Source organism: Sceloporus undulatus, chromosome 6 (assembly GCF_019175285.1).
Source record: "Sceloporus undulatus isolate JIND9_A2432 ecotype Alabama chromosome 6, SceUnd_v1.1, whole genome shotgun sequence".
NCBI lineage: Eukaryota > Metazoa > Chordata > Lepidosauria > Squamata > Phrynosomatidae > Sceloporus > Sceloporus undulatus.
In genome coordinates this window covers 45,088,029-45,112,896 of record NC_056527.1, presented here as the reverse complement: position 1 = coordinate 45,112,896, position 24,868 = coordinate 45,088,029, and the positions used below count along the sequence as shown (strand labels likewise).

At 38.6% G+C, this 24,868-nt stretch overlaps 1 protein-coding gene across 8 annotated transcripts in view; it reads left to right on the top strand.

Moving 5' to 3' along the window:
* TBC1D5 (TBC1 domain family member 5) overlaps positions 1 to 17,213 on the top strand; it is a 304,630-nt gene extending 287,417 nt beyond the window's left edge. For 7 of the 8 annotated variants that reach the window (XM_042474674.1, XM_042474672.1, XM_042474673.1 and 4 more), the window contains 3 exons: positions 5,408 to 5,487; positions 8,348 to 8,524; positions 13,838 to 17,213. In XM_042474674.1, the coding sequence (XP_042330608.1) occupies positions 5,408 to 5,487; positions 8,348 to 8,524; positions 13,838 to 14,134 (554 nt within the window). In that variant the 3' untranslated portion in view covers positions 14,135 to 17,213. Of the gene's footprint in view, positions 1 to 5,407; positions 5,488 to 8,347; positions 8,525 to 13,629; positions 13,746 to 13,837 lie in introns of all 8 variants that reach the window. The other variant, XM_042474678.1, reaches the window with a different exon arrangement.
* Positions 17,214 to 24,868: the final 7,655 nt, after the last annotated feature.

Genomic DNA, 24,868 nt, shown 5'->3' with positions numbered 1-24,868 from the left:
TAGCTTCAGGCACTTGCATATTTACCAGATATTTTTCTACAAATAAACAGTCTTCAGTATAGTCTGATAACAATCTTCAAAGTTTCAGATAAAATTGAATCAATGATTTAAAAATTAAATTTTGGAAGCCATATATTGAAAAAGACCAACCTGCAGTATTTGAAACTTTACACAATTTTCTATCTGAAAACAAGCTATAGCTCTCCCAGGAAATGAGCAAGAAAATAACAAGAAAATAACTGAACACTTGAAAGGACTAAAATCATATTTCCAAAAATTCTTCTCATAACCTGCAGAAGAGAACAACTGGATTGCAAATCCCTTTGAAGAAGAATACTTTCAACCTGTCAGACTATCAATCAAGGAAAAAGGGAAGCTGATTTAGCATTCAACTGGTACTACTTTAAACGCCGCATTCAAAGAAAATCCCTTATTAACTTTTGGGCAGACATCAGCAGAGAATATGAATAATTTTCTGACAAGGTGCTTATGTTCCTGTTGCCATTTACAGATATGGAACTGGCAGAGATGGCGTTTTCTTCTTATACCTTTATAAAATAATAAATACCATAGCTGGTAAACTGTATCTTACATCAGTTAAACCTGATTTATTCACAACCAAACATCAATTTCAGGCAGAAACAGGCAGATTTCAAAAATCAAAACATACAATTAAAGGTTTTCATCAATGAAATATGAAAAGGGGAAAAACAGTTAAAATGTATAATTATTAAAGGTCCTTTCCCCAATAAAAAGTTCCTAAAAGCTTACTGAAACAAAAACATCTGCACATGTTGCCAAAAAATCCAATGGATGAAACCAGTTGAGACTTTCTAAGGAGTTCCAGAGCCTGGGAACAGCCTCTGGGAAAGCCCTATCTTGCATTCCCACCAGACATGACTGTGGAACAAAGAGGAGGGCCTCCCCTAAATGTCTCAAAACCTGGGCAGGCTCGTATGGGAGCATACAGCCTTCAATTAATCTTAACTCAAGCAGTATAGGGTTTTATAGGTCCTTATTTTAGGTGACCAAAAGGTAGTAGATAGATCTTCCATACACTGGACCAGTTCACACAGCAAATCATCCCTGGTTCCAGTGAAACACCATCATTTATGATAGCATATGCTGGTCAGAAGCTCATACTGCTAGTGGGAGGAACTAAAACTTACTCATTTATTCATTATCCTGCCTGTCTTCCCATATGAAACCAAGGTGGTTTAGAGTGTAGACCCAAACAAGAATATGGTTAGAACAATACATTGTGCAGAAGTTTGAAAACCTTTAAATAGACATTCATATTAAAATATTTAAAGCACTTTTAAAAAATACATGCCAAAATCTAAGATAAAGGTACAGCACACTTCACTAAGTGATCCTTCTGCAGACCCAGGCCTATTTAAATAAAAAGGTCTTAGCCTGCTGACAAAAAGGTCAAAGAGGAGGCCAACCTAGCCTCCTGAGGAAAGAGGTTCCACAGTGTGAGAGCAGATACAGTGGACCTTTGTTATATGCTGGGGTTTGGTTCCAAGATCCCCCGTGGATAACAAAATCTATGTATGCTCAAGTCCTATTAAATATAATGACATAGCAAAATGGTGTCCCTTATAAAAAATGGAAAATTAAGGTTTGATATTTGAAATTTATACTTTTCTTAAACAGTTTCAAATCATTTATGCGTACTAAGAAGGCTCTCTTCCATGTCCTCATCAACCATGCCGGTGGTGGGACAGAGAAAAAGTCCTTCTGTCTGTGGTTTATGTCTTATACAATAGTCACACTAAGCACCATCACCATGCACAGCAAGCCATAGTCAGAAGACATAGTTCATTTGTTTATGACTAGCTAATTAGGGACAAAAGAAGCGAAAGTTGTGGGTCTGCAAACTGTGAATGAACCAGAAAGCTCATTTGAGTTAGGAACAATGGCCCGTTACAGACAGGCCATATAGTACGCGCAGAGCGCGTACTAGGTTAGGAAGGGGTGGTGCTTCTGCACCCCCCTAACCCTAGTGCGCGCTCTGCGCGCACAAAATGGCAGCAGCCATTCCACACGGCCGCCGCCATGACGACATCATGACCGCGCCGCCTCTATATGGGGCGGCACGGACGTGAAGTCGTCGCTCTGCACCTTTAGCGTGGAGCTCCTTCCTGGTTTGCACCGCTGGGCACAGCCATCACACGGCTTGAAGCCCCAAGGACACCCCTTTCCAGGCTGCGGGGAAGCGGCCTTTTGCCGCTTCCCCGCAGCCCGGAAAGCGGCGGATCGGGGCCTCAGCGTCTGCTGTTCTGGCTGCTGTGGCCCCAATACACTGGGGAAAGGGGCGGGTGCAGACCACCCCAAACGGGTGGTCTGTAACCCGCCATAGTGTGTGTTTGTTTGTATTGTCTGACAATATTTGATGTGATGTGATTTGTTTGATATTTGATGTTTTTAATCTGTTTTTTTCCTTTCTATATGGTAATTTTATCTATTCCTCTTTTAATTGTTATTATCTTAGAATGTACACCTTGGGCAGGCTTTTATTTACTCCTAATTTTACCGACTTTGTACAGCGCTGTGTATAATTACAGCGCTATAGAAATAAAGTTTAATAATAATAATAATAATAATAATAATAATAATAATAATAATAATTTAGCACAGGTTGGGCAAAGATGTTCCTGGACTACAGCTCCCATCAGCCCTACCCATCTTTGCTGAAGTCCAACAACATATGGCTAGCAGCATTTTGTCCACCCTTTTTGTATTAGTGTTGTAGCTAATTCACAATAGGAATTCTGATTTATTATGACATAGGACATGTTATTATTCCTAAAAGAAAACTTTGGCTTACATCTTAGACTTGTTAATAAGTTACATTTGATTTTTAGGTCTCAGTGTGTGGAAGGCCTGTAAGCATTCCGTTTGTGTGGTTTTTTTATGCTCTCAAGTTCATTATTTAAATGGATTGGATATTTTTTTAATATGTGGGGTTGTTATTTTTCTAGCTACATAGAAAAATCAGCAGGTGAGAGCAGATTTTTCCAATACTAATGTTTTCTTACCCACTGTAGCATATTGCTATAGACTGTGCACATTAAATGCATATTTCCAGTGGCACATGAGTCCATTATATTTTTCTGCTGTAGCTTTTGTGTCAAACAAGATGTTCTGTTCCTCGAGAATACCTTTACTACTTCCCCCTCCCATTTTGTTGCTTATTTTTCCATTACATGACAGAACAAACTAAGTATCTTGTAGCACCTTAAAGACAAACAAATGTATTGTAGCATAATACTTTTGTTAAAGGACCACAAGCTTCATTGTTGATTTTGCTTCAGCAGACCAAAACTGCTTCTCCCCTGGAAATTAATATAATCCTGTGTGCTTTGGAATTCAGTGCTCAGGTTTTGAAGGAGGCATGTATCATTATTCTTGGCCAAATAGCGTGGGCTGCAAATTACATCTTCTCCCCTGAAGTGTTTATGAATTCTTGATGTCATTCATCTTTACAGCTAGCATCTGTGATTAAATCCTAATCTGTATTTTAAAAAAATTACAGAAATATATCACCTTTTGCTACATATGTATTTGGAAACAAAGCCATATTTTGTCAGAGTAGACAAATACGGAAATATGTATATTAATTGCAGATTTCCTGATATAGAATCATGGTTTTCATCTGCTTTTCAACAAGATAGGCCATAACTCAAGAAAGCCATTTATGACACTGAAACAGATTTTGTTTGCCTTGCAAATAATTTATATCCCTCATAATTCATTTGTGCGATATCAGTGCTCATTGTTCCAGAAAAGATGTTTCAAGGCTTCACGCCCTCTGCCATTCTAATATAGCTCATTAAAATTTTATTATCTTTAAGACTGAGATTTCAAGTACTACAGTTTGATAAGAGCAACCTCAGGTAGGAAGAAAATTTCAACGTAGAAATAGTAGCAGATGGACATTTTGTCACGTATGTAGTGCAAGGTTACCTATACAAATGCAAGTCTCAAACTCAAGAAAAATCACAATAAAATTCTTGCCTGCATAGCTAGATTTAAATATCCCATCTGCTGTTGTTCCAGGTGTTCCCTTTTTTATGTCTACGTGACTTAATTGGTCTAACTTGATTCTTAGAATTCACTCATATGTTTAATTTACTCTGTTAATACAAGCAGTTAGGAAACCTGACTGCACATGCAGTGGTCTGCACCTATTCAGCTATAATGTACGATATTGCCAAATGAAAAAGTTTTCATCTTGAATAAATTGGGAATAATAAAACATTGAGCAGTGTATTGATGATGGGCCAATTGACATCAGGGTCTAATGTAAATTGGAAAGAACAAACCATGATTTACCCTAAATTTCTTAAATGTCTGTGATTTCATTGATACTCATAAACCCTCATAGTTCCTGTTGCTCATCACCTGATGGCCAGCTTCTGGTAAGGAGCTTCCCTGCCCTTAGGTAAGCTGGACCTCAAACAGCAGACATGCTGGTCCAAAGTACTCAAAGCTTTTCCAACTTTGTAGAATCTGTCAGAGCTTACATCTCACTGGAAGAATCTTCAAGAAGTCAGGGTCACCTCACATTACAATGAGGTGGCAGACTAGAGCTATAGGGGAAACTATCCTTATCTTTACTAAAATGATCCTAGATTAATCTCACATTCCAATAATATCTGACTATTGACCATGCTGCTTTGGGTTGATAGGAGAGGACATCAGTCCAGGGAAAGCTGGCCTAGCTTTTAGGCAGAGTTGCTTCAAAGTTTGGTATATCCAACATGGCACTATTAATGTCAAGGTGTGCTTATTTTTTCAGAAATTTTATCTCATCATTGTAGCACCTATGCAGACGGCAACAATTTAAAATCACAAATAGAAGTAGGGGCAAACAACAATAAACAATAAAGATGGAGACCATAGATTTAAAAAAGCATTAGACAATATAAAACTAGAAGGAGGCAAAGTCTGTGAGAATAAAAAATTCTGCACCAACCAGCCTGAAGAAGATATCACTAGGAAGAGAAACCTCCTGTATCTCATAGGGCAAGGCATTCTAGCACTATTGTAACCAGCAAGAAGCATACCTGTGGTCAGAACTTGTGGCATCAGATAAGAATACATGTTTTGTTTTGTACTTGATAATCAAATCCTTATGTAGCCTACCATGATTGTGTATACATTTGTACCCAGCCAGCCATCTCAGTGCCTTCTACATCTGTTGTACTGCGACTTGCAACATTCTTAACCAGCATAGTAGTAGTAGTAGTAGTAGTAGTAGTAATAAAACTTTCTGGCCACAGCAGATAAGAATTGTAGTTCAACGATTTCCTAAGACACCATGGAAGGAGTCAGTTTATTCCTGCCTGCTGGTTGATAGTCTTGTATTCTTATGGGATAATTGTTTTTGGTATTGCAGGAAATATTCAAGAAGTCATCCTGCAAGAACATTTGGAGAAAGAAGATGAAGTTCTGGTTTCTTTGGCTGGACTGAAGCAGGTATAGTTGTGGATAGAATGAGTTTATTTTATCTAATGTTTATGTTCAATAAATTACATTTTTATAGCCTGTGTTTTATTTTGATTTTACCATTGGGTTATTCAGCATTCAGATCACTTAACTATGGGTCTCACAGTTATATGGGTCTCACAGTTAGAGCTAGTTAGGCTTGAATCTTTGAACTCTTAGGATGATTAATGAGTCTGTGGACCTTGTGAGAATTAGAATGCAGTTTTATTTCCAGCTCCTTGCTTCTCTAAATACGATCAGTGGGGTTAAAACTATGGGAGAAAACTATTGCAGAGAGTATGGTTACCAAACTCAATTAACAGATTCTACTGCACTGGTTGGATGATCTGCTTTGTGGAAAGTCAGGAGAGGACTACCCTGCTGATCCTCTTGAATCTCTGAGCAGTCATGATATCTTATTGGATCAACTTTGTTAAATGGGAATTAGAGGCATAGACTGTGGCACTAGGAACCCTCTATTCTGCCCTATGGTTAATCTATGGCATGACATAGAGTTGTACAGTGTCCACATTCTATTTCTGTATAAAAACAATTGATGAAAGCATCTGGAATTTTGAAGCTGGGTGCTATTGAAGGCACCCAGTTTCTCTTTGTCATCAGAGGCATGTAAAATTGTGCAGGTGCTAAGCCAATGCTCAAATGTTTTAATGGCCTGAATGAGAGACAGTAAACTGAAACTGGATCCCAGCAAAAATTTATATCACTATCCTGATCAGTGGTTCTGAAATCTTGGCATCTGGTAAGTGACCTGTTTTGGATGGGTTTCACTGCTTAAAGGAATAGGTGCACAGCTTGAGAGTACTCCTCACTTCATCTTTGTCATTATAGGCTCAAGTGTTCATCATCATTCAGAGTGCTTTGGTCAGCGTTAACTGGCCTGCCAGTCATGATAATTTCTTGATAAATAACTTGACCACAATTGTACTTATATTAGTGGCTGCAACTAGTGCAAAATCTGATAGCTAGATTGTCCTCAGGAACATTGTACAGAAACCATATTACACCTCTTTTTTAAAGAAAGTGGACTGAATGGCAATATGTTTCTGGTACCGGTTCAAGATATTGCTGATGATTTTCAAAGTCCTAAATGGTTATGATCCCAATAATTGAATACTTGTCCCAATATTGATATCTTTATCGTTTTTAAGATCTACCAATAGGGGAGACACCTTTCTGTCACTTGGCTTGCAGCTGCATTTGGAGATGTATGGAAGGATCTTCTCAGCTGTATCATCACAGCTGTGGAATGTCCTGGCTTTGGAAGCCCAGTTAACACGGATGTTGAACTCATTTCAGGACTAAGATAAAATGTGGTTGTTCATTTAGGCATCTGAAACTTAATGGTTAGGGTTAGTTTTTTAGTCTGTGTGATTGTGGGCAATATTTTGAATCAGTTGAATTGTTTTATATTGTTTTAAATTATTCAAATGGTATTAAATGGTTTTCACTTGTTTTATTGATTGTACCCTTCCATGCAATCTTAAGGGCTTGAGGCAGGTATTTAAATAAAGCAGTCAATAATCTAAAAATAGTGCCAGGGCTAACTACTTTCTGATGGGCTTACGTGTTCTAGGAGTACCCTAGATAAAGTACCCTCCTGTTAGAAGTAGGACCTAAGAAGCCCTCACATTTTAACAGATGGTGTCTTCATTGCTATTGCTTTCAGTTCTGCTGCTAAGTCTCTGTTCACACAACCTAAGATAAAAGTACTGTATATACTCATCTATAAGTCAACCTCGTGTATAAGTTGAATGCAGATTTTGAGGCCAAAATTATGGATTTTGACATGATCCAGTCAAGAGGAATGTAACAAAGGATATAAAGGACAATGCAAAGGAAAGTGTTGCCAAAGAACTTACAGAATTCCAGCAGGCATAACTGTTTGTGCTCACCCTAAAGATTGGATGGATGAGGAGGGGACTATGGTAAACGTTGATTGTGCTATGTGTGTAGAGGCAACCAGGCACTGACAGGGGTAAGAAAATGCACACATGCAAAAAAGGATCCTGGCAAACATATACAAATGTCTTATTCACATCCTTCAAAGCTCAATTCCTCTTGGTGCTCCTTTGAGAGGAAGCACCAAAGAGCCACTACCACCACCATTTTCCCACCCAGGCATTCAAAACTCAGAAGCTGTGCCATGGCAGAAAGAGTAGAGGAGGTTGGAGCTTCTTTTAGGTGCTTCTGGGATGGACTAAGGTATCACCTTTCACCCTGCTACTCAGAGAAAAACATGATTCCTTTTTAGATAGGACTTACAATACAGTACTTACATTGACCCATACATAAGTTGACCAATCCAAGAATTTTGGATTGATTTTCTGACAAAACTTTCTAGACTTATACATGAGTTTATACAGTATTCTCATAAGAGCTACATCAAAGTTCTGGAACCTTGCTTCCAAAGAGTTGTAGCCCCACACTTCTGTTTTGGTTGTTCCAGTATCTTTGTACTTGGAAGAATATGCAACAGATGTGCTTTCATTTAAAGTATTAGTTATGAGCTATGACCCTTCTCCTGCACTACCTTTTATAGGTTTGTAGAATGATAGGCTGATTCAGTCCTTGAAAATGCTTGGATCAATAACAATGACATGGGTCATTGCTTTAAATGACTTTGGATTGGTGCTGTATTTTGGTCTCTTGAATTTCCTGTGTCATCTCAGTCTTGCTATAATATTCCATCATGCCTTAATGTTTTTGATCAAAAACACAGTTTTCCTTTCTGTGAATTTCTTGTAACCATTCATGCAATCAGTGAGTAAGTTGCAAATGTTAGAATGCATTTGAAATGCGTGGTTTTTTTCCCTGTCTCCTTAACAAACAGATCAAGGATATTCTAAAAGGTTCCCTGCGTTTTAATCAGAGTCAATTGGAGGCAGAGGAGAATGAACAAATCACGATAGAAGATGATCACTACTGTTCCAACAATCAGAACAAGATGACAAATGAAGCCATGGTAAATCCTTCACTCGCAAAGCAGCTCATCCCTCCAGTGAAGCAGGTAATGTGCATGCTTTCCCCACTTCCAGGGGATTGAGGTACATCTTTTAAAAGCAAAAAAAAGGAAAGATAAGAGGCCTATTCCTGGGCATCTTTCCTTGCCAGCAAGGCCCATTGCCCAAATAAATGTACAGTGAATTTCAATCTTCAATTCACATATTTCTTTGAAACATTTAAGTAGCGAAAGCACAGTTTTTATTTTCAATTGGTGATTTTATTTTATTTTAGAAATTGGATTTCTCATTTCAGTTTCCTCATTCTTCTTTTAAGTTTTTTTATCTTTGCAGAATCTTTGACCCAACAATCTTATTATAATTGCAAAAGCTTCTGACTTTCAATAGCTATTCAGCCAATAGAGTAGCTATGTTGCTTCTAATTTTTCACATATATCAATGAGATTTTTTTAATCTGTGATAATCAACTAAAGAGACAGAAGTAAATCTGCAGTGCAAGCTACAGAGGTTTCACAATTGAAGACAAACTTTTACTTTTTTTTGGTAGTGCTTCACTCTGTTTTCTGGACTGTCATATGCAATAGCAGTTGATCAACTATGGGGCGAAGCAAATGGGCAGCGTGGAGCGGCCTCTGGCTGCACCAGCCACAATCAGATCCCAGTTGGCCCAAGACTACAGCATTCAGACACAATGGGCATGAAGCTGGCCACTGCTACAGTCCTGAACGGGCCACCGGCAAGAAACAACTTCATCTGAGCAGCTTCCGGCCGCATTGGGACCACACGTCCTGTGCACGCCATGCCCCTGAAGCAGTTGAAGACAAACCTCTTGGCGCACCTGTTTCGGGCCTATATTCCTGTAACATATCTATCACAGAATGTTTTGAACTACTACTCCTTTTCAGCTCTTTACATTACCGTGTCTATATTCACTGTAGACACTGTGGTTGCATTAGATTCTTCTATCAAATGCAAATATAAGTAGATACTTGCACTTCAGAATAAGTTCCCAAAGATATGTCCAAGTGCCTGCAATAAGTTGTATCAGTTAGCTTGGAAATACTGTTTGGGCTGTCTTCAGCAATTTGCATTCATTTCATGAGTTGTACAAGTGATCTGTGGATTGTGATCCATTTTCCTTGGGCATGGGCCTGTGCAGGTTCAGATCTAGGACAACCAATCCCCATAAGACATTTTCCTTAGGTAAGGCCTTGACTTCCTGAATAAAACTTTGAAGTGCTGGATTGTTGCCGCTTCTTCCCCTTCCCATTTCCCCTTTTAGTACATTTTATAAGAGTTTAGCAAATTTTGAATCATTTTAGTTTGACAAATTTAGATAATCATTTAAATCAGGGACAGGCAACTTGTAGTTCTACAAATGTTGGACCATAACTCCCATCATTTCTCACAATTTGCTATGCTAGATCCCATTGGGGATTACACTGTAACATGTTTTGAAGGGCTACAAGTTGTCCACTTCCAATATATTAATCATGTACTTGCTTGCTTTTAAAAGAAAAACAATTGAACAAAAATGGGAGTGAGAAACCACAGGACCTGAGACTGAATCTAGTCATCCAGGCTCCCAAAATGACCCTCTGAGGTTCCCATCATGTGGTTTCACAGGTTATATTTGTTTTCCTCTTCTGAAACTTTGGAATGCCTGTCTCAGGTTTAGTCACTGGCAATAATAGCTTTGAACTGAACTATGCTGGTATCCTTGGTTCTGCCCTTTTGCTTCTGTACCCATGCACTGCTGGGCCCTGAGAATTGCACTAAAATTGATTTAGATTAGCGCTGAAACAGACTTTGTACCTCAGAAAAACAAAAATATTGGTGTCCCTATGTGTTTCACATCTTTTATCCTGTTTAATTTCTTTTTTTTTTAATTTCTTTTTTTTAATACAGCATTCTTGTACAGTTCATATTTGCCGCAGATTTTTTTTCCTTTGACATAAAGGAGTTAGAACCAAACCAAACATAAGCAAATATACAGATATGAGCACTATAATAGAAGGAAAAGAAATGCTGGTATACAACAAAACTAAAGCAGGAAAGCTTTGTAAGTCTTGTTAGAAAAGTCTTGCTAAGAAAGCCTCCGCTATTAGAGAGAGAGAGAGAGAGATTACTATGACCCTTAGTAATGAAAATTCAGACAATGCTAAATAAATGGTCTATTCAATCGGATATTAATTAATTACTTTTTCAGAAAGAGAGCAGTAGTGCAGTTTTTTAGGTTTAATGAGGTAAAATGTATTTCAATAATGTCCATAGGTCACGCTGTCAGAATTTTTAAGTGCACCATAAGCTTTTAAAATCTTGTCATCAATTAATTGGAGCATTATGGGGCAGCCAATCAATTATTGTATCAAAGCTTTAATCCTACACACACTTGCTGGGAACAAGTCCCATTAAACTTAATGGATATTCTAGGATTACTATGGCTTTATATTTTACTCGCTAACCCAATTTGCTAAAGAAAAAAAGCCACAGTTTATTGCCAGTGGAAAATCTGTATGCACTCACATATTGTCCAATTTTGTATATGGATGTATACAAAGGAACAGAGAAAGGGTGAACTTTGCGAGACTTTTTTCCCCCTGTAAAATACATGCTTCTCTCATTCTCATTTGTATCAGACAGAGGAACACCCAGACAAATAAAAGGACAGTGTTTCAAAAGGTATAATCACAAAATCAAATGATCAAGTGGCAAAACAGAAAATTGCTTGTACACTAGAAATACAAAGAAAAAACCTACAATATCTGTATTAGTACCAAAATAATGAATCTTCTTTGTTCTCTATAGGACAGCCTAATAAATCCTTTTAGGCCACTATCTGTACTCTAGCAACTATGTTCTCATTTTTTTCTCTTGTTTTTTTTTTTTCCTTTTGGTCCATGGTGACATTTCATGTAAAACACTTATTTTACCATGATAATATATACTCAATTACAGAATGTAGTTCCATATTTATATAATTGTTTCAAGCCAGAAAATTTGTCTATTTGGAAAAGGAGAATGAACCAGCAGTTCAAGCCCCATAGATTTCAATAGCAACATTAACCACTTGCTTAAATCTTGCCCATTAAAATCTCTCCCTTGAAAATCAATGGGACAAACCCATTAACTTAAGCCTTAATATATCCTGAAGTTTGAGATGTTCCAAATGTTACTTCATGAAGGAAAAATGTCATGTTTCGACACAGCCCTTTCTAAATTAGTAACTACTGATTCTGTTTAGAGCTTTTACCACTGAAGGCTAGACAGGAAAACCAGAACTTGGACTTTTTTCTGTAACTTTATGGAGCATGCTCATTGTTATCCATAAGTATCAAAAGCAGTTGTGTTCATCTAACTGTGGCGGGAAGAGAAAGAGAGAGAAATTCCCACCATAAAAAATGAGAGTGGGGAAGGATTTGTGTAGAACTTTATTGATATGAGCTCTACATTATTTTTTCTCTTTATGAAATGAGAGAGGAATCAAAGTAATAGTGCTACCCTAACATTTACAATTAGGTCCAATGACAGAAAAGACATCCTTTTTTTAAAAAAAATTAAATATAGAATTTAAAGTTAAGTACAAGTTAAATTCATTTGCATAACCTCAAGTTCGGAGAAGGGCAACAAGAATGATAAGAGAAAGTAACACACGTTATGGGTTGAAGGCTGGTGAAGAGAAAACTGAGATGATGCGATTGCATTCTTTAAATACCACAAGGGCTGTCACAGGGAGGAGCAGGCAAGCCTGTTCTCTGCTGCCCTAGAGGTCTAATGGCTTGAGGTTACAGGGCAGTAGATTTCAAATGAACATTAGAAGGAACCTCTTGATAGTGATAGTGGCTTGGCAGTGGGCCCAATTGCTTAGAGATGTGGGGGTCTCCTTCTCTGGATGTTTTCAAAAAGAGGCTAGACAGCTACCTGCTGAGGATGCTTTAACTGGAGATCCTGCATTGAGAAGGGGCTTGGACTAGTTGGCCCATAAGCCCTCTTCCAGCTCTTTGACTATGACTATTGGTGTGGAGATGGGGGGGGGAGGAGAGTCAAAGTGCTAACACTACAATGGTTTAAAAAGCTGACGTTGGTGGTCTTGGCACATTTTAAAGTCAAGTGTACCTTTTAAGAGCTGGGTGGAAAGAGGAAGTGTGTGTGTTAATTATTTCAAATGCTCTTGAAATTGAGGTTAGAAGACCTGCTTTATCTCCTGTAGTTTAAGACACTCCTCTTTCTCTTCATTCCTTCACCACTTCTGCTCAGTACCTATGTCATTCTCATTGAGGCTCAACCAAGAGAGATAGTAATTCCTTTAATGCTCCTCCTCCATCACCACTGATCTCTGCTGCTCTGGGGCATGGATGGCAATAGAGTTGCCCTGCTGTATTTCCAGTCTGGCCTTTGCCATGCCAAAGATTTTGCCAGTGGATGACAAAAGGAAGATGAATGCCATGAAGCTTACAGTCCCATTTAGAACATTTTATTTGAGGGTGTTTCTCCTATTCTTTTTTTTTCTCTGTAGGTGATACAAATAAGTTTCATCCCACTAGCAAATTCTTAATATGGAAAAATGTTTCAAGGAGCCATATGGCACTGGGTGTAGGTTGTTAACTTTCAAAGCTACTGGAAGTATAATCCTGTCATTTTCCATTTATTCAGTAGCAGCAGCAGATGGGAGAAAACATGTTTCATGTCACTATGAGTTTCCCTAAACCGAAACTGGCAGAAGAAGGAGTAGGGAGATATCTCACCTCTGGAAATATCAGTATTGAAAAAGCTCAGCCATTGCAAAAGAGGCTGTAGGGGAAATAATTGTGTATAAATTTAGTTTTCACATTTTTAAACAATGGGGTTGTTTTAAAATAGCTTCTTTTCAATGCTGTAGTTAGCATTAAACCTTACTAATGTTTTTCTCCCATTATGAGTCATGAAGAATGACTTCACATTTGATATCTTTCATAGAAATAATCTCTATATAGGAAAACAAAGTGTACATCCTTAGTAAAGAATGAGGAAATGTTCTAGTGTTGGGAAGCAAGCATGTCTTGGGTGGGAGGGAGGATTATAAATGCCCCAAACAGCCTTAATCCTGTGCATGTTTATGTTAAGGAAGGAACACCTCCATCCTATAAACCCACTCATCCTTTATGATCTGTAGGAGAAGCGCTGCTTAAAGAGTTCCCAACTAGGATCCCCTTTATATGTACCTTTACTGGTGTGTACCTTTAGACGTGAGCAGTGGTGGTGGAGGCAACAGCGGCTGCGCCTGTAAAGGTATGTGCCAGCTGTGATGATAGATGCACTCGACAGGGTAGGGGGGAAATGCTTTTCTGATTTTGTCTTGTATTCTAAACTTTTTTCCACAGGCTGCCAGTGATCCAAGTGCAAAGTTGTCCAATAGTCAAACTGATTACTATATCCTAGTTTCCAAAGAAGAGGAGAGAAATGTGAATGCAGCTCCTGAGCTTGTGCAGACTGTGCCAACCTGCAAGGATGTGACCACCAAGATTGAGGGCCCATCCCACTCTTCCTTAGCATTTTCTGATCCACTAATGGGGTCCATTTCTGCCTCTTCTAGTAACCTCAGTTCCAGTCCTGATGATGACAGCAGCAACAACAGCAAGGATTCTGACTTTACCATTGTTAGCCCCCTGGAGATTTAAGTAAGCCATTCAAATAGACTGTCAGGTCTGTTACACAACATCAACAAATGCATCTGATGTTCCACAGGACATGCTGACTGATTCTGACTCAAGAGTCAAAAAGCCTGAATATTTAGTCAGAGCACAGACATAGTAAAGGCAATTCTTTCCAGGAAAAAAAAGAACAAAAAAGCAAATGTGTATGGATTACCTTTAAAACATTCACACATTAATAGTGGAATCTGATTTATGACTAAAAGTATTGAAAGTTTACTCTTTTAGCAGCTTCTTGGAATATTGAAGCAGCAATTTATAGTCTCATCATTGTAGAATAGCACCTTACATATAATCTCATGAGTTAAACAACTGGACATCCCCACTTATGAGGAAAGCAAATGGATATGGTAACAATTTGAGATCCTGACAGATTTGTTCTGGGGAGATTAGGAATTTCTTCCTGAAATACAACAGCCAGTAAATGAGAAAAATAAAGATTCAGACAACAGCTGGCCTCCTGAACCATTTTCTCAGCAGGGGGAGAGGGGACGTATCTATGTTGGGTATATGTATAAGAGATGGCCTTGCATTATTATTCATATGAGGCAGGATGAACTAAGAAAGGACAATTTAAGTGCATATTAAATGATTTGCAGGCACTCAGGCCCATTGAGATATGAATTCATTCTCTAATGTATACAGCTCACATTTTCTCAGTAAGCTTTGTTTGGAATGTATTTTTATAACTATTTCAGGACTTCCACAATCCCTTCTGATCCAAGAACAAAGTTCATTGAGGGGCATCATGACACAATATTCCTTAACAATGTAGAAACAGTTCTTTGATAATACTTCAAGTCTACTTAAGTGCAAATCATCTACTTCATTGCATTATTCACACAAGGGTCAGTAAGATTCCTAGTGCTTGTTATTTCAACAGTCTCCTAACAACATTGACGCAAACTAAACTGTAGTCTGGGTCAGTTTGCCCTGTTACCATGACAAAGGGGAAATCAAGGAGAATTTATAGGTCAGTGCCCAGAACTAATATGTAGTAAATAGTGTTAATGAAGTGGTACTAAATATTTCTTTCCAGCTTTTTTAGTCTAATTTCAAAGTACTTCTTGATCAGCAGTTGCACCCTGCACTATCAGTATAATAAATAATAAGCTTCATAGAAGAGCAGAAAACATGGGCTTTACTCACTTCTAAGCCAAGGCTAAACTGTATACATAGCATTGCCCTTGGTTACATTGACTATTTTCAGTGACCTAGGAGAGGAACTTGGATTTATTAAGGTTTATAAGCCGCAGTCACTGACCTGTGGGAGATCTTTCAGTTTCCCACTTCCACCTTGAAGGTTGAATGCAGTAAAACTGAAAAGTGAAATGGCTTTATACAACAAAAACATGTTGGTATCTAGCCATTCCTCCCCTTATCTTTTTTGTATGCAAGTATAGTAGTTGTGTGCCTTTGAGTCATTTCTGATTTATGGCAACCCTAAGGTGAACCTATCATGGAGTTTTCTTGTCAAGATTTCTTCACAGTGGGTTTGGTTTTGCCTTCCTTTGAGACAACAGTGTATGACTTGCCCAAGATCTCCCAATGGGTTTCCATGGCCAATCGGGGATTTAAATAAAATCTCAACACCTGGACTCCCAATGTTCCTAGGCCAATGGTCAAACCACTACACCGTGCTAGCTCTGTAGTATGCAAGTATACTATGGCAAAAGCTTTCTCCAGACCTAGTAAAGAGAAAGGCAATGCTTGAATGATTTCAATCACTGGAAAGATCTAATTAGTTCTCTAATCTGCTTTTAGTCTACATATGGAAATTAAAACCTTTCATCCATGAAATCAGTAACAGTAGGGAGGAGAATTTTTTCAAAAGATATTTCACTTCATTATCTCTAGAACCTTGATGGTGACCAAACAAAAATCACTCTTGCTAGTGTTACCATACATAGATGTTGACAGAGGCTATTTTGAATATTTTATTTACAAGTAGAAAAGACTTCTATGCTTTATTTTTACTGGAGGCACACAGAACTAGTTGCATCATGAATGCTAGAACATGAAAATGTGAATGTAAATCAATAGGAATTGTAACAGCCCCCAAAATATCAAATTGTGCGGCATAATACACAGAATCCTTCTGAGAATATTGCATTAGTGACCTTCTGAGCAGCAGTGGTGGTGAACCTGAGGAGTGACAAAACCACTATTGTTCTTTTACATACACTGAAAGGAATAAGTTTTCTGAGTCAGTTGGATCTCCCAGAATTCTGACCTTGCAATGGAATGTACTTTTGTGCTACTTTTATATCCATGTGTGTTCTGGACGAAGGCCACAATTAGCAGGCAACTGTTGTAACAAGGTGGCAGATTCACATCTATGTACTCAGGTACTGTCTGGTCATTGATCACACACAGATGTCCTGACACCTTATAAAAATGAGAGTAGTCCTGAGAAGTTGTACAAAGAGTCTAATAAAGATACAGTTTGTGAGGAGTTGCATAAAGTACATACATGGCTGTTGATCTAGATGGAAGAAAATGCTCTGCTTATGCAAGCCATAAATTTCTACCACCTTTCCCAGAAAATCACCTCAGGATTCCACCTTTTGTTCAGTGTGTAATTTTGTTTAACTTCCTTGGATGTGTAAGGATCAAAAACAAAGGATTATATGACTGGTACCTCTTTATAATCCTTTAAAAATGCCTAACCCTACTCCTTTCTGCCTAGCTTTGGTGCTGTTATAACACAGGAAAAAGTGCCATTTGGAGCTCCTATTTAAAAGTGGGAACCCAAGCAGCAGGGAACTTGGAGAATGACAAATCGTCTTGTAGGGGGGGGAAATATTATTATGTGTTTAGGCTTTTTATATATATAATTGTCACTTGCTGTCAATTGATTTCAAAGATTGTGTTATTTTTCTTGTTAGAGCAGTCTTGGTGCCATGAACTTTTAAAATACGGTTGATATTTTTTTAACCTCACCAGATTTTTTTTAAAAGTGCTATAATTAGCTTATCTTAACTTCTGCAGTTCCTGTAATTATCCATTATTTCAGAAAATAAATACTACTTTACTCATGGTGAAAGATGAATCTGAGTAATGCTGTTACAGGAGTTTACATCTGGTGATACTATGTCCCAGTATATTGCACTTATATACTGGAGGTTGCTCTTTGGTTACACTGGAAGTATTTAAGTTTATATTCACATCAGTGCAAACCAATTAGGTCATAATAATCCCATATTACCTTACATTAGGTTTACTAGTGATTACTCCCACTTTAAAGTACAGTATCATCTGTAAAGTTTGTTCATATTATCCATAGATCATGGTGATTGATAGAAAATGACATGCAGTATAAGTGACTGATTAGCATTAATTTATTGAACTATAAAGCATTTTTCAGCCAATTGGAGACTCATTGGTTTCCTTGCAACTTTACCACATCATTGATGTGATAAGTCTCGGTTTCGAGTTTCTTGCATGTAATGTCCACCACATTACTGCAGAATGGGGATGAACATATAGTTGACTGGATATACCTTTTTACATGTGGAAATGTGTATCTTTCCGCTATAAGAATGTCTGGAATAATTTATTAAAGAACTAACATGCACAATTCTGAGTTTCCCACTGATTCTTGGAAAAGCAATAATTATCCTAAGTCCTCCCAGTCTTACAAAAGCAGACCCCTTCTCCACCTCATGAGAATTTTGTTTGCTGAAACAGTTGTAAAATGAAATTTGATCAAAAACTCCCAAGAGATTAAACTCCAAGAAAGTAGTGCATCATGCTTGCCTCAAAATAAGAAATTAAGAAGAAGAAAGAAAATGATGTTCCTCTCTAGCCCACAGTACTACAATACTACAAATGTGTTTTGAAAGCAATAATAATAATATAAACATCATTCATAAGCGTAGCAGAGACAGAAAAATTAGGTTATGTGTCAACTAGAAAACAAAGACAGTTGTGAACCAAAAATGTACTACATGTTATAAGTACTGATAAGTATGTAATAATATTTCAAATATGATGATATGATTAATGGCAACAGCTAGCCAAGTCCAGCCATAGTGGTATTTTTCCCCTAATTGGTGGAAATGATATGTATAACCAATGTGTTTCCTTTTTCTTAATGCTTTGCTTTAACTCTTGTTTAGCATTGTTTCTTTGTACCTGCACAGATGCTAAAAGGTTAAGGTGAACCATTTTTACTCACTAATATGTTTTGCAATTCTATTGATAATGGAATTTCAGACTCTCATGAAGAAGAACAAAATAGGAAGCAATAGTGTGGGCATAACCCTATACTACATATAAGGTAATATTTGGAAATAAGACATGGAGGTAGACAAAAGGAAGGAGACTAGGATCCCACTGCTATCTTCCCTGTAAACTTAGTTCAGCAACTGGAAACATGTATCTAACCAGAGCATATTCATATTCAAAAGCATACTGTATTATGTGTGGATTTTCTCTCCTTTTCAGTGCATACTCTTTGGTGACTGTGGATATTGAAACAGTTGGTTTATTCTAGATTGCTTAATGCAGATTACAAGGGTATGGTGTGGTGCCTGCTATGTTGTGCATCACAACTACCTCTGTTAAAATTAAATGTGTGAGCCTAAAATTAAAACCGTTGAACCATTCATTTATCAAAGTGGATAATTTGGAAGGTTGGGGGTTCAGTGAAGACCTGTACAATAGATTTAACAACTCTGGGTTGTCACACTCCCCTTATGTACAGCAGTGTCACTTAGATCTTAGCACAGCCAAATCAGTCAGTTTCCTACCTGTTGAATGTTGATTTTTAATGCATATATATAGATACACACACACACATATGTGCTACTTTGCCTTTAAATGTGGTGATCTCAAGTGTATACCTGTGACAATGATTAAACATGAACGGTGTAATTTGTTACACTAAACCTTTCTCAGGGCGGGACGGTTATCATGCTGCCTATTGCAGTCTGTTGTTCTCCACAGGATGATCACCACAGCTCTTCACTATCTCATTGTATTTCATTCTAACTAAAAATAAGCCTAAGCAACATATTATGCAGAAAGTACGTAAATGGGTCATCCCTTCTGTTTGTTCTTTACAAACTAAATTATAGCAATAAAAAATTGTCAAGTTTGAGGCTCAGGCAGAATGGGGGTAGCAGCAGGGGGTTGTTTAAACATTTTTGGCCTCTCTCACTGGGTTCAACCTTACGTCACTCCCCTAGGTTCCTGTTTGCCTCTCACCCACCGAAACACCAACTAAGGCTGCATCCACACTGCAGAAATAATCCAGTTTGATACCACTTTACCATGGCTGAATGCTAGGGAATTCTGGGAACTGTGGGGAATTCAGGGAAGACATTTAGCCTTCTCTGTCAGAGAACTCTGGTGCCACAACAAACTACAATTCCTGGAATTCCATAGAACTGAGCTACATGGCAGTTAAAGTGGTGTCAAACTGGATTCTTTCTGTTGTGTGGATGCAGCCTAGGAGTACTTAGATTAGGATACTGGTATGGAAGAATGAGAATGGTGAACATGAGGCTGTACGGAACACCTGTGTACACAGCTACTACAAACAGAACCTCACTGTGTGCTGTCCGTCAAGTAAAAGCCTATGATGAATAGGAAATGCCAGTTGTCTGAAATAGCTGCTGATTGTCATCATCATTTGTGCACATGGACGTATACTATGCTCAGTGATTAGGTCATTGTGTATTTGGGTAGATATGCACCATAACATTAATTTCAGGATGTATTATTCTCAGGAACTGTCCAGTATGTCTGAATCCATTGAAAGTAGTTGATTTTGTGCTCAACAACTTCCCAACTTTACCCCCGGTATCCAGCTCACTATATGGAATCATCAAGAGGTACCCTGTAGTTAGAGGGGTGGGAATACATAGGAATGTTTTTTTGTGGATTCAACTTGCATTAACCACATGAGAAACACTACACATAACAGAAATAAACTCTTACATTACATGGGAAAATGGCCTTTGATTGTTCCCATTATTTGGCAGAGACAGGGACAGGATTTTGCAAGGCCAAAGAAAAGCTCAGAGGAAAGAATAAGGGGAAGAATGGTGATCGAAGTCAGAGATGTAATGGCATCATTGGAAACTGCCATACGCCAAGTTGTTCATCCAACCAAGCTTCTAATTGTATCTGCTATGACAAACTGTCACAGGTTAGAAAATTTCATTGTCCTATTACTATCTAACATCCTTTCAACTGAAGATGCCAAAGACTGAGCCTGGCATCTTCAGTTAAAGACTTTTCCAAGCCAGCATGGCTAGGTAGGTTCTCAGTACTGTAATTTATAAAACTAATATTTCCAGGCTCTGTCATGAGCAATATCATTGGTATTTGTTACCTGTTATTGTTTATGTCTATTTGCTTACTGTTTGCTGCACACACAAAAAAATCCATATTTCAGGCTTATATATCCAAAAGGCAAGACACACAAGCAAAGTGGAGAGAAAGGTAGAAAGTTCTTTGTGACCACAACAGAGGGCAGGGGAATGTCTAATTAACAAACTGTAAGCCGTTCTGATAGCCTTTTGGCTGACGAGTGGGGTATAAATAATTGTTGTTGTTGTTGTTGTGTGATGTGCTAAGTAAGCAACTACATTCCATTTGGGTGAAGATAATCATCCCTTAGTGTTGTTCTTCCATTCAGTGGCTATTAATGGCCCTTGCTCATTTGACTGACAATAACTTTCATTTGGGGCTGAGTGTTTTTTGGGATGGGTAGGAGCCAGTTCATTGCAGCTGCTGCTTCTACATCTAATGGACAGTTTCATCTTGAGCTTCCCTTAATGTTATTTCTAGGCTCCCAGGAGGCTAAAACCCTTCCTATTTATTCAATACAATCTAAGAAGTTTCCCTATGCCTCCCTAGCCATTAGAGGGAGCTGGTAAAGAACACAGAAATGGTCACACAGGAAATTAAAGTGTCCCTCCCCCCCCCCCCCCCCCGTAATAATGCAAATTAGACTCTAAGAGTTTCCTCTGACAAACCTCACCAAGTACTTTGCATATTGTATTTCCATGCCATGTGGCAGATTTATTTTCTTGCAAATCTTAGCAAAACACATGGGTACATTGTTAATGATGCCAACGTGAGAGCAAACGCATTGCTTGTGTTTTGCAGTAGGTGTAAATTTAATTTGAATGTGTTTCCAGTTTTCACGTCATTGCTATCTGACAGGAAGGCTCTGCTGTGTCTCTCACTATGGTAAGTAGCAGTGAATCAGTTCAGTGTAGAAGCTAAGTATTGAGTTCAGCTAATGATCAGGGGTGCTTGGGTCTGTAGACATAACCAGAGCACTTTTGAAAGAGAACCAGAAAAAGTATCCACAACAAAATGTAAAAAGATGTTTAAAACATAATGCAGACAAATATCCAGCATACTCCATTAAAAATCCTTCTACACGAGCAATGAAAAATTGAAAGCCTGGGTAGCAAGTTCTTTGTATGTCAGCAAGAAGAGAAAGGAGAAGCAAAAATCTGTGAAAGGGAATTCAACAATCAGCAGCCACTAAGAAGGCTCCTTTCCTATGCACACTGGTTAACAGTGGTGGAGCTAAGAGAAAGCCCATAAGATTCAGGCTGGTTCATGCAGGAAGATCTAGTCTTCTATATGGTAGACCAAGGCAGAGTCATGGGCTTTATTGGTCATAACCTGCACTTTGATTGTACTTTGAAAGGGACTGGTAGCCAGTGAAGTTGTTTCAACAAAGGAGTTATACGTTCCGTGTTGCTGGCTCTGATTGGTACCTGGTCACAACAGTTGGACCAACTGGAATTTCTGAACAATTTCCAAAGACAGCCCCATGTACAGAGTGCTGCAATAATCCAACTGGAATGTGACAAAGCCATATGTTGTCTGTATGTACAAGTGCCTCCAAGTCACCTGCCAACTTACAGCAACCCCATGAATTTCGTAGGATTTTTTTATGGCAAGGAGTACTGAGATGGTTTCACCTGAGATAAAGCAGCACCTGGTATTTGTTGGCAGTCTTCTATCCAAGTACTAACCAGGGCTGACCCTGGTTAGCTTCCAAGATTTAAGTGGGATCTGGTGCCTTTAGGATATTTAGACTCCTTAGGCATATGTTACCATGGCCAATTCAGACATCTCCAGGAATCAGCACAGCTGGCACAGTAATAATAATAATAATAAACTGTTTATTTATATACCGCTTTTCCTCAAGATCAAAGCGGTTCACATCAGTATCTTTAACTGTTCAAATGTGCTCCTGGTCACCTGGCTAAGGGCTGAATCCAGGAGTGCATTCAAGCTTTGAATCTGAGGTTTCAAAGTAGCATAAAGCTCTTCACCACAGGCTGAATTCCTTTTCTCAGATCTGCCTTTCAACAGACCAAGAGTTCCTCTGTTTTGGGTGGGTTAAACTTTAGTTTGTTTTCCCTCATACAATCCATTACCAACAGCAGAAATTGGTTCAGTATCAAAACAGGCCTTTTGGAATTGGATAGAAAGGTAAAATAGAGTTAAATATCATCAGTGTACTGGTGACTCTGGACTCCACAATTCAAAGCAACCTCTTCCAGTGGTTTCATGTATGTGTTAAACAGTACAAAGGACAAAACTGAGCCTTGAGGGATATCACAAGCCAGTGTCCAGGGTGTCAAACAGACATACCCCAGCACCACCTTCTGAGCATATCTCTCCAGGAAGACTGGTGTTGCTACAGTATAGTAGCCTCAGTCCCATCCCAAAGAGGTGGCCCAGGAGGAAACAATGGTCACTGGTATTGAGAGTCAGCCAGAGGTCCAGGAGAACCAACAAGGATGAATCCTTTGTCCAGTTTCCATCATAAGTCATCCACCAAGTCAACCAAAGCTGGTCAAAGCAACCTCACATGCTCTCTGCCTCAGGGGAAGGCAGTGGCAAACCTCCTCTGAACAAATCTTGCCAAGAAAATCTCACCACCTTAGGGTCGCCATACGTTGGAAAATAATTGAAGGCACAACAACAGAAGCAGCAACAACAACAATCAAAACAACAAACTTGGAAGACTGTAATCAGGAGCAAAAGTACAATGAGGGGTTACTACTTAACCTTCCATAATGTAGCCCCTAAAAATCACTCCTAATCTGAGCTTTCTTTCCCGAACTTTGGAGGAAAAAAAATCTGGGCAACGCACATCTTTGGTTCACCAGAGCAGCCTCTGGCATGGTAGGCTTGAGGACAAATAGCAGTTTTAGGCCTCTTTCCCACTGTATAATAAACCAATCTGATCTGACCCAGTTTAAATGGCCCTTGTTTGCACTTGTGCTGAATTTCTGGCATGATTTGTCGAGGGGGGGCAGCATTAAACCCATTTAAACCAGTTCTTCCAGATCCGTGGCATTCCCCACTTCTTTTGTAATGAATCGACTCAGTGCTAATGTGAACGGGCTGCGAATCTGAATCAGTTGCCTGTGGTGCTTTCACCCCTGTGAGGCAACTCCATGTTGAATCGATCCATTGCTGAATGTGAACACAAAGTAGATTGAATTGAAACAGGTAGGTTCGATCATGGCTCAAATACTGTGAACGTCTATTCGTTACTATATTGCTTCATTGATTAGACTCAAAAATGAATTATTTTGTGGTCAGAATGAGTTGCAATTTTTATTTTAAAAATGCTTGAGAGGAAAGACATAGAACTCCATGTCACATCCCATTTTGTCCATAGGTTTAGGGTCAAAAGGCAACATTAGATCTGTTCATCGTTGACATTTTAGTTTGCAACTTGGCTCTGTGGGTCCCAGAACTGTTCAGGCATACATGTGACCTGCTCACTGGGTTCATTTCACTTAGTAGCAAAGACATGACTTCACCTTCTTAAAATATCAGGCCATTGGCTCGATTTCATTTTTTTTCCCCCTTGGAGCAGTCAGTTTGTGGTGGGCTAGAGTTCTGACAGTGTAGCATATTTCAAATTGCCTATGAGAGACTGAGCTGTTTACAGTCTCTTGAACAAATTAATTTTTATTATGATCAGAGCTAATTCCTCTGCCTGCCCAAAGCAAAGCACCCCATGACTCAAACAGAACTATTGACCCGTGCTGAACTTGTTGTTTCTCATTTAATTCGAAGCTGTAATGGAGTCTCTTAGAAGAATACTGAAACTGACCATGTCCCTAGTCGACCTTTACAGATACATGCTTTCAAAAAACTTTCTCCCCTTGCTTCTATTTTCTGTTTGACCTCAGATATTTGTTCCTTCTATACATAGTGGGAGAAAACACACTTGTACAGAAGAAATGGAAAACCTGTCACCTGCTAAATTTTCTTGGACTCCCATTTTCATTGGGTCTGATCAGCCTGCAGTTAAAGGGGCCAAGAGTTGAGGTCTAATAACATTTGGAAGACAACAGGTTACCAGTACCCAGTTTATTGGCTTAATTTTTCTGGATATGTTTCTACAGCAAACATTTCATCTTAATCTCCATTTTCCACTTTCTTTAAGCTTAAATACAGACTTAATATTAAGTTTAGAGTTTTTCCTCTTCTTTCTTCACCCTTTTGAAAAGAAACCACTGACTGATCCTTTTTATTCTTCCTTTTCCTTTTCCTATTTTTTTCTCATGAGGGCCAACAGACAAGGCATAATAATGGATTAATAGCTTGACACAAATCATAGACTTTCAACCCTGAAAAGAAACATTTGCATGTTGCCCTGACCTCAGGCCAACTACAAATATAGACAGAATCATTGGT